The sequence below is a fragment of the Lucilia sericata genome, unplaced genomic scaffold (genome assembly GCF_015586225.1).
Source record: "Lucilia sericata isolate MDLA Ls3-8-SP2 unplaced genomic scaffold, ASM1558622v1 Contig000571F_arrow, whole genome shotgun sequence".
In the NCBI taxonomy this organism is placed as follows: Eukaryota; Metazoa; Arthropoda; class Insecta; order Diptera; family Calliphoridae; genus Lucilia; species Lucilia sericata.
The window spans coordinates 241,434-259,340 of NW_023994579.1; the positions used below are offsets into that span (position 1 = coordinate 241,434).

Below are 17,907 nucleotides of genomic sequence, written 5' to 3' on the forward strand. Positions count from 1 at the left end.
ACACAAAATCAAGTTTTTATTCCGTTCATCAGCGAAATTCATCAAAAGTCAATAACGGAGGTCAGTATTGATTATTTCTTAAGAAAGTATGAGGTCTTAAAAATTAAAGAATTAAATATAAATTTCTTTAACCTCTCATAACTTTTTTTTTTTTTCCATTAAATGTTGTTTATTTTGTTGTAATTTTTTGTTTTTTTTTTATGGTTTGCGCCGTGTTGCAACAAAACAATGTTAAAAATGTTGAAACGAGTGAGAACAAAAGACATGTTTCAACTTTTTGGCATTGTTCTAAAAATTTTTTTGGTGGTTTTTAATTTCTTCCTGAAACCCCAAACAACAAGCAGATGATTCTTTTTTTTCCAAATCATTTAGGCAGTTAAATAAATATTGTTTAAAGAAAACCCCAGAAGAAGAACAAACAAAGTTTTAAAATGAATTAAGAATAAACTAAAGAACTGAAATGAAGAACAAAATAACCAAACATAAAATATACAACTTGAATTGTTAGATGGATGGACGGATGGGTTGTATGGATGGATTGGTTGGTTGGTTGGTTGGTGGTTTGACTGTAGAGTAGATGGACGTTTTATATGAATTGTTGACTGTTAAAAACTTTGAGTAGAAATCGTCAAAATTCATCAAGTTGTGTCGGTTGATGCTGTTTTTTTTTTAGCAAGAAACCAGTAAAAAATTTTGTTTTTAAACCAAGACAACAACAAAATGTAATGAAAAAAACAAAAAACATATTTTACTGTTTTATGCTTAGTGCCACAAAAAAAAAGAACAGAAAACTTAAAAAAAAGTTTTAAAACATCCCAAGCCGTTTGAATTGGCTTAATGTTGTTTATTGTTGTAGTTAATGTGACGTCTTACCAAGCCACACACACACACAGACACAGACACAAAGAAATTGTGCTTTAAAATTTTCAAATGGGGGAGCAAATTACCCTTTGGGGCGGCTGCGAATGGCATTTGAAATGGGGATAATTGCAATGGCATGGTGGTTTATATTAAAAACTCAATTCTTATTGTCTTGTTTCATATATAAAAATGTATAACTAACTACTAACTCTGTGTCTGTCTGTCTGTCCTTTTGTTTGTTTGTTTGTCTGTCTGTCTTGGCTTCTACCTACATTTTAGTTCAGTTAAGGTTTGTTTAAGGCTATTTTCAAAATGTGGTTCTGTTTTTTATAATTTTTTTTTGTTTCATATGCTGTTATTATTATCATTATTATTGTTCGTTTGCTTGATTTGGTACAAGTTGCCTCCTGAAAATTCAAAGTTTTGTTTTTTATATTATGGGTTTTGTTGTATTCATGTATTCATTCCTTTTTCTTGGTAGTTTCTTCTTTTATTCATGTACTAATGTTAATAATATAAGTTCAAATTACTCATATATATTTTTTTTAAATTTCGTTCTTTCATTTCTATCTGTTATTTTTTTGAGGTTTTTATTTGTTTTCTGTATTTGTGCTATATGTCTTTGCTAACAACAACAACAGCAGCAGTAGTATTAGTAGTTGTAGATGATTTCAACAAAATTTCAAATAAATATATAATTGGTCTCATGGTGATGAGGCTTCCGCTGTCTATATGAGTTTTTAATTTTATTAATTTGTTGTTGTTTGATTTTAAATTTCATTTCTAATAAAATTTAGTTTTTTTTCTGCTTTTTTCAAAAGCTAATGTGGGTTATGATTAAAGAAATTATAGGCATGTAATTTTACCTCTAACCAAAAATTTCAATTTAAATTGGTTTTTAATTTTTCAAAAAATTGTATGTTTCGTTTTCTTTGTTTAATTTTATAATTTAGGCCGTTTTTGAATTTAAATAAATTCTTTTGTTAGTTTTTAAATAAAACAAATCTTTGCAAATGTTGTAAAAATCTAACACAGTTTAAAAATGTTATAACATTACAACAAAACAAAAGACTTAAGACCCATACATATCTTTACATTAACATACAAATTGAGATAAATATTTGTGCTAACCAAGAAAAGAATCTTCTATGATTTCATTATATAAAAACGTTTTTCATTGGTAGAAAAATTCTTTGGTTAAAAAGCTTTAATTTGCAAAAAGTGTTTTGTTTGACGAATTATTTATTTATTAAAAAGTTATTGAAATATAGCTTTTTCATAAGAAAGCTTTTGTTTTATAAAAGAAAACTTTTTCTTTAAAAAGCTCTTGAAAGATTTATTTTTTAAAATTTTACTAAAAAATAGCTTTTTTATAAAAAAGCTTTTTATAATTAAAAGTTTTAATTATAAAAGTAGTTTTAAGAAAGCTTTAATTGAAAAATATTTTTTATAAAAGCTTTAATTAAAAAGTTTTTCTTATAAAAGCTTTAACTGAAAAAGCTTTTTTATAAAAACTTTAACTGGAAAAGCTTTAATCAAAAAAGCATTTGTGGAAAATAAAATATGTAAAAAAAACTTTTTATAAAAGCTTTTTTGTTAAAGGCTTTTATTAAAAAAGTTTTTAGAAGAAATCTCCTTTTTACAAAAGGTTTTATATGAACAAGTTATTTTTAAAAGCTTTTTAATTACCAAGAGCTTCAAAAAACATTTAAGTAAACAAGATTTTTAATTAATAAGCTTTTCATTAAAAAAAAACTTCTCCATCAAAGAATTCTGTCTTTTAAAAGCTTTTTCTAGTGAACAATAATATGTTGTTACTTAAAAGGCTTTTTCATAAAAAAAACCTTTTTAACCATAGAAAGAGTACTACATATCCCATTTAAAAGCTTTTTATTTGTAAAACCATTTTAGTAAAAAAGCCCTATTATGCATTTTATAAACAATCTCTATTTTAGTAGAAAAAAGCTTTTTCAGCAATGAAGTCTATTTAAAAAAAGCTTTGTAGCCGAAGGAAGAGTACTCCTTATTTTAAAGAAAAGCTTTTTTATTTGCAAAAAATTTTGTGTTTTACGATTTTTTTTAATTACAAAAAAATAGTTTTTTCATAAAAAAGCTTTTTTATTTTTGTAAAAAAACTTTTTCTTTAAAAATTTTTATTAAAACAAGATTTTTGTAAAAAAGCACTTTTTCGCAAAAGCTTTTTGAAAAGCTTGATATTGTTTGAAGCTTTTTAATTACCAAGTGCTTCGAAAGAACATTTAAGTAAACAAGATTTTTAATTAATAAGCTTTTTATTAAAAAAAAAAAACTTCTCCATCAAAGAATTCTGTCTTTTAAAAGCTTTTCCTAGTGAACAAAAAATGTTGTTACTAAAAAAGCTTTTTATTTAAAAACTCTTTAAACCTAGAAAGAGTACTACACATCTCAGTTTAAAGCTTTTTATTCGTAAAACCATTTTAGTCAAAAAGCTCTTTTTATACCTTTTATAAATAAGCTCTTTTTGCGCTTTAGTAGAAAAAAGCTTTTCCAGCAAACAAGAGTATTTTTATAAGCTTTTTGTAGTTAAACTAAAGGAGCTGTTTATTAGAAAAGCTTTCATGCCGAAGAAAGAGTACTCCTTATATAAAAGCTTTTATAAAATAAAATAAAAAATCATTTTGTACTTAATACAAAAGCTCTCCTTGAAATAAAGCTTTTTAGTAGACACGCTCTTTTAGTAAAGAGGATCACTTTCAAAAAGCTTTTAGTGAATAAAAAAGCTTTTTTTATTAAGAAAACAAAAACTTACCTTTAAAATACACCTTCCTTTCGCCTCATTCTCTGCCACAGTTATATTATAATAACTTTGCTCGAAAATCGGTTCATTATCATTGACATCGTGTATAGTTACCAAGACCGTAGCTGTCGACGACAAAGGTGGATGACCATTATCATGAGCCACCACTGTTAGCTGTGGTACCGGTTCCGTCTCGCAATCAATATGCGTTTTAGTAGTAATCAAACCCGTATATTCATCTATAACAAACCACTGCGAATGAGAATCGGGAGTATCCAGTAGACTATAGGTAACAGCTGAGTTATTTCCCTCATCTCTATCATAAGCATAGACCTGTATAACCGAGGTACCAGGATCAGAAATTTCCATAACATTAGCCTGATAAACTGAACGCTCAAATTCGGGAGCATTATCATTGATATCGGTAACACGCAAGTGTATGGTCTTGGAGGCATGCAGAGGAGGATTGCCGTTATCGGTAGCCACCACAGAGAGTGTATAGTTGGGTGTTAGCTCTCTATCCAAAGTCATGTTGACTATAACCAAATAGATAATATTGTCCCGTGTGGTCAAACCAAAATGACCATCTCCCCCATTAAGAGTAACATTAACATTGGCATATTCTGTTTTAGAATCAGGATCATGAACCGATATTCTGGCTACAAATTCACCCGGTTCAGCTGATTCGGATATTTTGGGGGTGGCATCATCACTAAGGAAAATAACATTAATGGTGGGTTGATTGTCATTAACATCGGTGACTTTTATGGAAACAAAAGCGGTAGTTTCCAAGGGAGTCTCACCATGATCTTTGGCCACTACCACCAATTCATGCAATTCCTTGGTTTCAAAATCCAAGGCCTTGTTGACAAAAATCCAGCCAGTTTTTGGATCTATACGAAACATTTGTTCTCTATCACTTTGCCTTCGATTAATAGAATACTCCACTAGACCATTTTCTTCAGCATCGGCATCTGTAGCATAGACCTGCAAGACCATGGTGCCTACGGTGGCATTTTCTGCTACTGTAGCAAAATAACGACTTTGATTGAATATGGGCTGATTATCATTGACATCTTGTATGGTTATGTTAACAGTCATTTGTCCCCTTAAAGGTGGACTGCCACCATCCAAGGCCTCTATGACCAGACTATAGAAGGGCGTAGTTTCACGATCCAAAAAACCATTGATTTGTAAGTCCAAATATAAAACACCATCACGTTCGCGATGCGATGATAAACGAAACGCATTATTCGTATTACCCGACACGATATTATAACGCTGAGTATTAAAACGACCGAGATCAAGATCACGCGCCGGATGTAACGTCCTTTTAACGTCTCGTGGTGTATTTTCGGGAAATTCAATATTCATAACCGCCGTCGGAAATGTGGGTGCATTATCGTTTTCATCATGCACCCTTATTAAGACACGCACATTTTCACCACTCAACGGTATGGCCACCAAACTATAGGAGGCTCTGGTCTCACGATCTAAACGCACTTTTGTTCTTATTTCTCCGGTAGTATGATCAATAGCTAAATCAGTATCAACACCACTACCCGGTACGGGTACAATTAAATACGGCGGTCCACTATCTACACCCGGTAATTGTTCGCCTATATAGCCGATTTGATGACCCACCGGTACACCTTCTGAAACATCTAGTTCTCGTATCAGTTCTGTTCGCGTTAGTGTTATATTTTGTAATAAAATTCCCAGAAATACTAATAATGGCCATCGGGACCAATGACTGTGGTTGGTGGGTGATGTATAACCAAATTTTATAATTCTTCTCCGATATCGATGATTCATGGTATATTCTGTTTGTTTTTTCAGTTTGCTGAATGTATTTGTATTTGTTTTGGCCTTAAAATTTATTATGTTTTCAGTCGTTTTCAATGGCAGTTTAATATTTGCCATTTTTGTGTATTGGTTTTATGGTTAATTGGTTTTAAAATAATAAAAACTAATGTTTAGTTTTTCAGGGTTTATTGTTTTTTCTAGTCTTGAGGGGTTTTAAGTAGCATTTGCTCTATTTTCGAGAGCGAGAAGCTACTTAATTTATAGTTTCTGTTATTTAGTTTAAGAGTTATTAAACCCTTTTTATTAAATGTTCGTTTTCGGAATTCATGTTGCTGCTGCTGTTGTCAATGATTCTAGCAGATATCATGTCATAACATTTTCGCTAAGATCTGTAAAAGAAAGTTGGAGACAAAAATTAGTGACTTCTTAAATTAAAAAAAAGTTAATAACGTGAGAGAGACAAAATATTTTACTGTTTAATCTCGATTTAAAAATGTCAAAAATGAATGACTATAAATCTTTTTGCAAGTTTCATCAAATTTTTTGCATGTTCCATCAAGTAATTTTCTATAGATATTATAAAAAACTTTTTTTAAGTCTTATTTCGAAAAGCTTTTATGAACAAATGAATTTCATAAAAAAATCTTAAACAAAAAAGGTTTAAACAATTATTAAGGGCACAAACAAAACACACTAAGCTTTCTCAGAATATTTTTTCAAAAAAGCTTTTTTACAAAAAAGCTTTTAACATATACTGAGCACAAAAAAAATAATGGAAAAACAATATTAAGCTTTCTTAAAACCTTTTTTTAATAAATACCCAAATCGAACTTTTTTTACACAATTTTTTTTCAAAAAGCTTTTTTACAAAAAAGCTTCCTCAAAAAGCTTTTTAATAAGAATTTATATAAATTGGTAGAAAAATTTAGCTTCGAAGCGTAAAAGCTTCTGTGAAGAATGAATATTGACAATAAATGTGTCTTAATTAAAAAAGCTTTTAACAAATATTAAACACAAGAAAGTATAGGAAAGCGATATTAAGCTTTTTTCAAAACTTTTTTAATAATTTCATAAATCGATCTTATTAATATAAAAACTTGATCAAAAAGCTTTATCAAATAGTTTTTTTTACGTATATAAAAGCTTTCCCCAAAGAACTTTTTTATAAAAGCTTTTTACATAACAGTTTTCTCGAAAAGAATTTTTTACATAAAAACTATTTCAACGAGTTTTTTCAAAATCAAATAAATAAACAAAGCTTTCTAATAAAAAAAACTTCAATGCAAAAGCTTTTGTAATTAACAAAAATATTAACAATAACGGTCTTAGCTAAACAAAAAGCTTTTTAACAAAACAGTTTTTTTAAAATTCGCACAAAAAGCTTTATAATTAAGCATTCTGAAAAAACATACATTTTTTAAAAAAGCTTTTTACATAAAAATGATTTATTACATAAAAATTTTATAAAATTTTTTTTTAAATTTTATAAAAATATTTTTCCAAATTTTTTTTTTAAATTTTTTTACTTAAAAGCTTTTTCAAAAGCTTTTTTATATAAATTTTTGTCAAAAAGCCTTTTGACTTAAAATATTTTAAAAACGTATTTTTCAAGAAAAGCTTATTTACAGAATGGTTTTTTACAAAGGAGTATTTTTTCTTAAAAGTACTTTTTAAGCGAAAGCTCCCATTAAGTTATTTTTTTCCTAAAACCTTTCTCAAATATTTTTTTACCTAAACGATTTAGTACAAAAAGCTTTCTCAAAAAGCTTTATAAAAGTATGTACTAAAATATTTAAAGCTAATTTACTTAAAAGCTTTACCAAAAGCTCCCATTAAGTTTTTTCCTACAATTTTTTCCGAATAGCTTTCTTACATAAACGATTTATAAATAAGCTTTTTTACATACAAGTTTTTTTCAAAAGCTTTTTTTAAATTCTAATATATTTACAGAAAAGCTTATTTACTTAAAAGACTTTCACAAAAATGTATATTTTTTTCAACAGTATTTTTATAGGGATGAAAACTCTTCTAAATATTTACTACAATTGTTAAGAGCAAAATCATTAAAGAAATCTTTCTGGCAAACAAAACTTTCCACCTAAAAGCTTTTCAATATAAGAATTATATGACTATTATTTCTTCAAAAAGATTGTGAACATATAAGCTCTTAAATTGTTTTTTAAGCAGAAATTATTTACTAAAGCTTTCTAACATAAAAGTACTTTAAAGAAAAAGCTTTTAAGTGGAAAGGTTAAAAAGAACATTAAGTTCTTAAGCAGAAGTTATTTAATAAAGCTTTCTAACACAAAAGTACTTTAAGCAAAAAGCTTTTTAGGGGAAAGGTTAAAAAGAACCTCAAGCTTTTTAATATTATTATTGTTTTGAAAGAATAAGCTTTTAAAATCTGTTTCTTTTTAACGGAAGTTTTTAAAAAAGCTTTTTAACACAGAAGTACTCTAACCAAAAAGGTTATTAGTGGAAAGATTAAAAATAACCTCAAACAAACATTAAAAAGAACCTCAAACAGAAGGTTTCTAACACAAAAGTTTTTTAATCAAAAAGCTTTTTAGGGGAAGATTTTTAACCTCAAGAAAATGTAGTTTATTTCTTTGCTTTAATTCATCCCTTCTCCCAAAAAAGAATTCTTAGCTTCTGTTTAAACTTTAAAGCAAGGTCAAATAGCAAGCAATTTGTCTCTCAATTTAAACGCCTACTGGGAGCGGCTAGTTCTTACAAAAAAATTATAATTTTTCATTCAGTAGTGTTTTTTTTTCTCTTTCTTAAGAATTTTGTTTTCAAGTTTAATGTAAATGCTTCGGATACTACATTTTTCAACAAAACATTTTGTACAAAATGACATTTTTTTCATATTTTAATACAGCTAAGCTTTAAGCTGTTAATACTTACAAGTTAATGTTCTAGGCACGGAAATGTCATTATATGAAATGTTTTTAAATGTTTTTTTATAAAAAGAGCAAAAACAAACAAAAAAAACTGCAACAGTATTATGATTATTGACTTGTAACTGAGTTAACGTGTGAGAGGAATAAATAATTATTTAATGTCTGCAAAAAATAAAAACTATACATATATGCATAAAAGATAACAACGATTAACAAAAGGCTTAAGAAAACGACAGCAATATAATAAATTTTTAAATTATATCTATAAAATAAGAAAAACATAAATAAGATAAAATAAACTGCTAGTTAAATACATTTCACAAATTCTAAACAATATTAAACAAAACGTTTTCAAAATAAACTCCATATATTTTTTCTAAAAAGGATAGAAATTTCAATGATAAACATTTTTAAGTGTCATTTAAAAGTGTCTTAATAATGGCATTATAGTATAGACCACTGCACACCAGACTCCGGTCTGTGCTTATAGACTTTGATTGTAATATGTTTTAGAAATTGTCATTTAATTATAAATCATTAGACAGAGCTTTATGATTAAACTAGACTTCCTTCTCGGACCAGAGTAGTTATAAACATAAAACTAAAATGTTAAACTAACACTTTTGTAAAACACATATTCTGTCTATTTTTTTGCTATTAAGATCATTAAATTTGCAATCATTTTATAAACATATGTATGTATGTACGTATGAATATGGAGAAAAAAATTTAAATTAAAAGCTATTAATTTTCTTAACCTGTCTTTAAGACTCTAAATGAAGGTGGTGTTTGTTTTTTATGAATATTAATTGATATTATACTGAAGTACGGTTGGTAATACAGTGAGGAGCAAAATAAAAAGGAAAAGCAATACAAAATCTAAATAAAATATTTCAATTTCCTAAGTCAGCAACAAAAGCTCTTATTTTTCTAAATTTCCTTATTTTCTTACACACTGTTCACATTCAATTCAATTACTAATAAAATATTTTTCAATAATTTATTAACAACATAAACCTAAATGATGTTAAATAGATTTGTTTTATTTAATACTACTTTTTTCAAAACAATTTTTAATACAACCATTACTACCATAAACAAGCAGGGGTGTTATACTTCAAGAAAAACAACAAAAAAAACACAAACAAGTTTGCTACTTAAGTCTTTTGTTTACAACTAATAGAAAAACACTACAATGTTAGACAAACCACCACCAAACACCGTTAGTTGTTTAAAACACTTTACACAAGATTAATTATCGTTTAATTAAAAAATTCTGTTTCCTTCTACTAAAAAAAATAAAGAAACAAAATATTAATTAAAATAATTAATTATATATAAATAATAATTCACTTTTGGTTACAAAACTACTCAAACGAAAATAAAATAAAAAAAAATTTCACTTGTTTCACATTCTATTAACTTGAAGGTGTTAACAATTTGCCAAAACAACTTGAAAATTTTCGACCAAATTCGTTTATGAACATTTTGTTTCTTTGCCGTAATTTAAAAAAATATTGTTGTTAATTAATGTTTGCTTAAATATTTATGCGTTTTTACACGAAAGCTTAAACATATTTGCGTTTTTCTCTATTTTTTTCTTTATATTTCTGCTTTCAATAAGATACAATATGAAAATAAAAGTTGTATGTAACATGCAATGTTTTTATATTTTTGTTGTTTTCAGCTTACATGTTGATTGTATGGTTTATGATTTTATTAAATGTTTTAATTAATTAAGTGCTATTGGTTTAGGTATGAATAAATAAATTTGATTAACTATTTGCTAAGAAATCTTTAAAAAAATTCTCACGTTTTTATTGGAATATCTAATGCCGTAAAGATAAGGAATTTTGTTGGGCTAATGTAGAAAAATCAAGGCAAGATTTCACAAAAATTGTGGGAGTCAAAAGATGTTTGTAAATCAAGCAAGCGTTCCTAATACGGATCCAAATTTCATAAGAACTGAACTAGAACTGAACTAGAACTGAACTAGAACTGAACTAGAACTGAACTAGAACTGAACTAGAACTGAACTAGAACTGAACTAGAACTGAACTAGAACTGAACTAGAACTGAACTAGAACTGAACTAGAACTGAACTAGAACTGAACTAGAACTGAACTAGAACTGAACTAGAACTGAACTAGAACTGAACTAGAACTGAACTAGAACTGAACTAGAACTGAACTAGAACTGAACTAGAACTGAACTAGAACTGAACTAGAACTGAACTAGAACTGAACTAGAACTGAACTAGAACTGAACTAGAACTGAACTAGAACTGAACTAGAACTGAACTAGAACTGAACTAGAACTGAACTAGAACTGAACTAGAACTGACTAGAACTGAACTAGAACTGAACTAGAACTGAACTAGAACTGAACTAGAACTGAACTAGAACTGAACTAGAACTGAACTAGAACTGAACTAGAACTGAACTAGAACTGAACTAGAAACTGAACTAGAACTGAACTAGAACTGAACTAGAACTGAACTAGAACTGAACTAGAACTGAACTAGAACTGAACTAGAACTGAACTAGAACTGAACTAGAACTGAACTAGAACTGAACTAGAACTGAACTAGAACTGAACTAGAACTGAACTAGAACTGAACTAGAACTGAACTAGAACTGAACTAGAACTGAACTAGAACTGAACTAGAACTGAACTAGAACTGAACTAGAACTGAACTAGAACTGAACTAGAACTGAACTAGAACTGAACTAGAACTGAACTAGAACTGAACTAGAACTGAACTAGAACTGAACTAGAACTGAACTAGAACTGAACTAGAACTGAACTAGAACTGAACTAGAACTGAACTAGAACTGAACTAGAACTGAACTAGAACTGAACTAGAACTGAACTAGAACTGAACTAGAACTGAACTAGAACTGAACTAGAACTGAACTAGAACTGAACTAGAACTAGAACTGAACTAGAACTGAACTAGAACTGAACTAGAACTGAACTAGAACTGAACTAGAACTGAACTAGAACTGAACTAGAACTGAACTAGAACTGAACCTAGAACTGAACTAGAACTGAACTAGAACTGAACTAGAACTGAACTAGAACTGAACTAGAACTGAACTAGAACTGAACTAGAACTGACTAGAACTGAACTAGAACTGACTAGAACTGAACTAGAACTGAACTAGAACTGAACTAGAACTGAACTAGAACTGAACTAGAACTGAACTAGAACTGAACTAGAACTGAACTAGAACTGAACTAAACTGAACTAGAACTGAACTAGAACTGAACTAGAACTAACTAGAACTGAACTAGAACTGAACTGAACTGAACTAGAACTGAACTAGAACTGAATTAGAACTGAACTAGAACTGAACTAGAACTGAACTAGAACTGAACTAGAACTGAACTAGAATTGAAGTGGAACTGAATTTAATTTAAAAAATCTTCTCTACCGTATATGCATAATTATATTGATTTATGAATAAGATATGAACAATGGAATAGGTATTTCATAAATTAATGAAGCCCGGTATTTAAGTCATTGTTAATATACATATATGTATTTTGAAATCTTTTGAAACAAAAATATTGATTTTCATTTTCTATGCAATTAACTAATTAAGGTAACAGTTGTCTTAAATACCAGTTTTATAGGAAAACTAACTAAACCTTTTATTATAAAACTTGTTTTTTTAGTTTAGTATTTTATTAAATTATATCTTCTACTACCTGTTGAACATACCGTTCACAAAGAGGCTTAACAATATCGACAATCCGACTTCACTAATTTTTCTGTATTAAGTTTTTCCAATTTAATAAAAACGTCATCAGATTTTTAGTCTTCTTTATTTTCAATAAATATAAAAAATAAGAATTTTTGAAAAAAACAATTTAATTTCTTTTGTTTTCCCTACGAATGAAATATTTACATGATTCTTTACATAAGAATGACTAAGAAATATTTTAAAAGAAATTTTCTTTCAAACATCTTTTTGTTTCATCTTTATAAACTCATGTTGTGGCCCAAGTGAGTGACTGAGTAAGTGAAACGAATAGTTTCAAGTCGGCTGTTGAAGTCTTTATGGTTTTTTGATGTTTTCGGCATGATAAGAGTTTTGTGAAAACAACGCAGCCCAAGAAGAACTTCAACATAGTTGAGAACAAAAACCAAAAAAAAAAAAGACAAAAGGCAGCAATGAAATTATTAATATAAAAAAACATTTAAAAATTCAAGAATTTGGTGGGTTGTTTCTACTTTTTTGTGAATCATAGTGATTATTTTTGTAGTTTCTTTTATTTCATTTAAAAACCTTCAACTAATTTATTATAAATTACAGTCTTCAGTATTAACAAAATAGGTAAAAGTTCTTAATTTTTTTCTGTTTTATAGAGCTTCTTTAAATATATTTATAATTTCTACTGCCAGATTTTAAAATTTTGATAAATGAGTTTTTCCTTTTTGTTCTTTATAAGACTTTTCATGCGGAGTTTTTTCTTATCTTTAGCAGAGATGGAAGCAGAAATTAAAAAAAAAAAATATTGTTGATAGTTTTGATATCTTAAGTATGTAATTTGGTAGAGAATATTTGCTTGAAAATTATTTATAATTACACAGTTTTCTTTTCTTGTTGAAGTTGGTGGGAATTTTAGGAAAATGCTTTTCTTTTCTCAAATTGTAATGTCAAAATATTTGAACTTTTAAGTCGTTGTGATAGACAGTTAAGTGTAAAATTAATGATAGAGTACTTTTTTCTCTACTATATGTAATTTGGTTTTCTTTAAAAATTCTGAATACTTTTTTTAACATTTGTTTTATAAAATAAGTTCAGGTTCTGTTCTAGTTCTGTTCTAGTTCTGTTCTAGTTCTGTTCTAGTTCTGTTCTAGTTCTGTTCTAGTTCTGTTCTAGTTCTGTTCTAGTTCTGTTCTAGTTCTGTTCTAGTTCTGTTCTAGTTCTGTTCTAGTTCTGTTCTAGTTCTGTTCTAGTTCTGTTCTAGTTATGTTCTAGTTCTGTTCTATTTCTATTCTAGTTCTGTTCTAGTTCTGTTCTAGTTCTGTTCTAGTTCTGTTCTAGTTCTGTTCTAGTTTCTAGTTCTGTTCTAGTTCTGTTCTAGTTCTGTTTCTAGTTCTGTTCTAGTTCTGTTCTAGTACTGTTCTAGTTCTGTTCTAGTTCTGTTCTAGTTCTGTTCTAGTTCTGTTCTAGTTCTGTTCTAGTTCTGTTCTAGTTCTGTTTTAGTTCTGTTCTAGTTCTGTTCTAGTTCTGTTCTAGTTCTGTTCTAGTTTTGTTCTAGTTCTGATCTAGTTCTGTTCTAGTTCTGTTCTAGTTTTGTTCTAGTTCTGTTCTAGTTCTGTTCTAGTTCTGTTCTAGTTCTGTTCTGTTCTAGTTCTAGTTCTAGTTCTAGTTCAGTTCTCGTTCTGTTCTAGTTCTGTTCTAGTTCTGTTCTAGTTCTGTTCTAGTTCTGTTCTAGTTCTGTTCTAGTTCTGTTCTAGTTCTGTTCTAGTTCTGTTCTAGTTCTGTTCTAGTTCTGTTCTAGTTCTGTTCTAGTTCTAGTTCTGTTCTAGTTCTGTTCTAGTGTCTGTTCTAGTTCTGTTCTATTCTGTTCTAGTTCTGGTCTAGTTCTGTTCTAGTTCTGTTCTAGTTCTGTTCTAGTTCTGTTCTAGTTCTGTTCTAGTTCTGTTCTAGTTCTGTTCTAGTTCTGTTCTAGTTCTGTTCTAGTTCTGTTCTAGTTCTGTTCTAGTTCTGTTCTAGTTCTGTTCTAGTTCTGTTCTAGTTCTGTTCTAGTTCTGTTCTAGTTTCTGTTTCTAGTTCTGTCTAGTTCTGTTCTAGTTCTGTTCTAGTTCTGTTTCTAGTTCTGTTCTAGTTCTGTTCTAGTTCTGTTCTAGTTCTGTTCTAGTTCTGTTCTAGTTTCTGTTCTAGTTTCTGTTCTAGTTCTGTTCTAGTTCTGTTCTAGTTCTGTTCTAGTTCTGTCTAGTTCTGTTCTAGTTCTGTTCTAGTTCTGTTTCTAGTTCTGTTCTAGTTCTGTTCTAGTTCTGTTCTAGTTCTCGTTCTAGTTCTCCTTCTAGTTCTGTTCTAGTTCTGTTCTAGTTCTGTTCTAGTTCTGTTCTAGTTCTGTTATCGTTCTGGTTCTAGTTCTGGTTCTAGTTCCTGTTCTAGTTTCTGTTCTAGTTCTGTTCTAGTTCTGTTCTAGTTCTGTTCTAGTTCTGTTCTAGTTCTGTTCTAGTTCTGTTCTAGTTCTGTTCTAGTTCTGTTCTAGTTCTGTTCTAGTTCTGTTTTAGTTCTGTTCTAGTTCTGTTCTAGTTCTCTTCTAGTTCTGTTCTAGTTCTGTTCTAGTTCTGTTCTAGTTCTGTTCTAGTTCTGTTCTCGTTCTGTTCTCGTTCTGTTCTAGTTCTGTTCTAGTTCTGTTCTAGTTTCTGTTCTAGTTCTGTTCTAGTTCTGTTCTAGTTCTGTTCTAGTTCTGTTCTAGTTCTATTCTAGTTCTGTTCTAGTTCTGTTCTAGTTCTGTTCTAGTTCTGTTCTAGTTCTGTTCTAGTTCTGTTCTAGTTCTGTTCTAGTTCTGTTCTAGTTCTGTTCTAGTTCTGTTCTAGTTCTGTTCTAGTTCTGTTCTAGTTCTGTTCTAGTTCTGTTCTAGTTCTGTTCTAGTTCTGTTCTAGTTCTGTTCTAGTTCTGTTCTAGTTCTGTTCTAGTTCTGTTCTAGTTCTGTTCTAGTTCTGTTCTAGTTCTGTTCTAGTTCTGTTCTAGTTCTGTTCTAGTTCTGTTCTAGTTCTGTTCTAGTTCTGTTCTAGTTCTGTTCTAGTTCTGTTCTAGTTCTGTTCTAGTTCTGTTCTCGTTCTGTTCTAGTTCTGTTCTAGTTCTGTTCTAGTTCTGTTCTAGTTCTGTTCTAGTTCTGTTCTAGTTATGTTCTAGTTCTGTTCTAGTTCTGTTCTAGTTCTTTTGTAGATCTGTTGTATCTCAGTTCTTATTCCCTGTACTCTTTTAAATAAGTAACTTAATTAAAGTTATTTCTTTTACATCGTTATTACTTTATATCTTTTAATTTAATTAATTGTTAATCATTCGAAAATAATTAATTTTAATTGTATTTTTTCCTACAAAATCCTCTGCTGTAAATGTCTTCTTAAATGCCTGTAGATGTCTTTCGTTTTAGTGAGATTCTTGTTGTTGTTCCTTAAGTTTAATAATTCATTTTCATTAAACTTAAATCTTAAATCCACATACTACTGCCCTGACTGAATGCATTGGCTTTGGCTCTAAAAGCTTTAACTTATCTTGACTCATATTAAATTGTAATTTTATTAGCATAACATAAAAGCTCTTGGCATGTTATTAATATCCCTTTTGCATATCACAGTATTTAACTTTCAACTGCTCATTCCTTTATTCATAGAAAGAATGCTTAAGACCACAATAATCACAATGAACGAAAAAGAAAAAACTAAATTCAGAAAAACAAAACTGAAACCAAAACTCTGGCTAAACACTTACACACGTTGAAAATATGCTTATAAGCCAAATAGCAAAATAAAAGGAAGACTAAATATAAAAATTTAAAACTGAAAATAAAAAATTGTAATTCTTAATCTTAACCTTGTATTGTAAGCATTAAACTAGTATAAGAGTATCTGTTTTGTTTGGTTTATTTGGTTAAGAGTAAAATAAACCTTTTGGTAGGAACTGACATACATACATGAATGTAAGTATGTATATGTGTAGAAGAAATAGTCTTTATTTTAATTTCGGTGTCCTCCACTTCTTGTCTTTCTTCTTCTTTTTCTGGGCACATATAACAGGCGTGGGTTGTTAAGCATTTGTTGGTTTACATTTATTTTTAATACAAAGAAAAAAAAACTATAGAAGAAGTTTTAGAAAAATGCATGTGTTTAACGTGAATACAGTTTTATTCATACAAATGTAAGGTACCTTATAGTTTAATAAAGGCCCATTAACTATATTATTTTTTTTTTTTCAACAAAGATTTGCTTTTTTTGTTTGTAGCTATTACAGACACAGTGTTCTGCAGTTGTAGTAGTTAGTTGATCTTTGCTTTATTTTATTTTAAAGAAGATTAATCAAATGTTGTATCTAAGAATAATGAAAGATATTTGTAAAATCATTTAACAAATATAGATTTCACATTAGTCATGTCAGACAGAGAGTTAAGCTTCTAGTGTTAAGTAATGACAATGGACGATTAAAAATGTGAATAAATGTACATACATATACATATGGATGAATTTTAGTTTAATGCCGAATTGATTTATTTTGTAGACTATCTGGTAGACATTATACACTTATGTTTTCGAATAACTATTTATAACTTCTTAAACTGGTGTCAGTAGAAGTGATATCAATTACTCCTACTAAGCCAAAAGGGTTGCAGAAATTACATTTTTCTAAACAGCGGGTTTTCTTTACTTTCCACTTTTTTACTAAATATATTTTCATTTCATTATTTAGGAAAACATTTCAGTAGAAATGTTTAATAAAATTATTTACAAAACATTTTTAAGAAAAATTTTGATTTCACATCAAGTTCAGTTCTAGTTCAGTTCTGGTTCAGTTCTGGTTCAGTTCTAGTCAGTTCTAGTTCAGTTCTAGTTCAGTTTCTAGTCAGTTCTAGTTCAGTTCTAGTTCAGTTCTAGTTCAGTTCTAGTTCAGTTCTAGTTCAGTTCTAGTTCAGTTCTAGTTCAGTTCTAGTTCAGTTCTAGTTCAGTTCTAGTTCAGTTCTAGTTCAGTTCTAGTTCAGTTCTAGTTCAGTTCTAGTTCAGTTCTAGTTCAGTTCTAGTTCAGTTCTAGTTCAGTTCTAGTTCAGTTCTAGTTCAGTTCTAGTTCAGTTCTAGTTCAGTTCTAGTTCAGTTCTAGTTCAGTTCTAGTTCAGTTCTAGTTCAGTTCTAGTTCAGTTCTAGTTCAGTTCTAGTTCAGTTCTAGTTCAGTTCTAGTTCAGTTCTAGTTCAGTTCTAGTTCAGTTCTAGTTCAGTTCTAGTTCAGTTCTAGTTCAGTTCTAGTTCAGTTCTAGTTCAGTTCTAGTTCAGTTCTAGTTCAGTTCTAGTTCAGTTCTAGTTCAGTTCTAGTTCAGTTCTAGTTCAGTTCTAGTTCAGTTCTAGTTCAGTTCTAGTTCAGTTCTAGTTCAGTTCTAGTTCAGTTCTAGTTTCAGTTCTAGTTCAGTTCTAGTTCAGTTCTAGTTCAGTTCTAGTTCAGTTCTAGTTCAGTTCTAGTTCAGTTCTAGTTCAGTTCTAGTTCAGTTCTAGTTCAGTTCTAGTTCATTCTAGTTCAGTTCTAGTTCAGTTCTAGTTCAGTTCTAGTTCAGTTCTAGTTCAGTTCTAGTTCAGTTCTAGTTCAGTTCTAGTTCAGTTCTAGTTCAGTTCTAGTTCAGTTCTAGTTCAGTTCTAGTTCAGTTCTAGTTCAGTTCTAGTTCAGTTCTAGTTCAGTTCTAGTTCAGTTCTAGTTCAGTTCTAGTTCAGTTCTAGTTCAGTTCTAGTTCAGTTCTAGTTCAGTTCTAGTTCAGTTCTAGTTCAGTTCTAGTTCAGTTCTAGTTCAGTTTCTAGTTCAGTTCTAGTTAGTTCAGTTCTAGTTTAGTTCT

The 17,907-nt window shown here is 29.2% G+C and overlaps 1 protein-coding gene across 1 annotated transcript in view; it reads right to left on the minus strand.

Moving 5' to 3' along the window:
- The window catches only part of LOC119606317 (protein dachsous), a 271,844-nt gene that overhangs the window by 229,114 nt on the left and 24,823 nt on the right, over positions 1-17,907 (minus strand). Inside the window, 1 exon segment of the mRNA XM_037959761.1 lies at positions 3,650-5,832. Within this exon segment, the coding sequence (XP_037815689.1) occupies positions 3,650-5,560 (1,911 nt within the window). The 5' untranslated portion in view covers positions 5,561-5,832.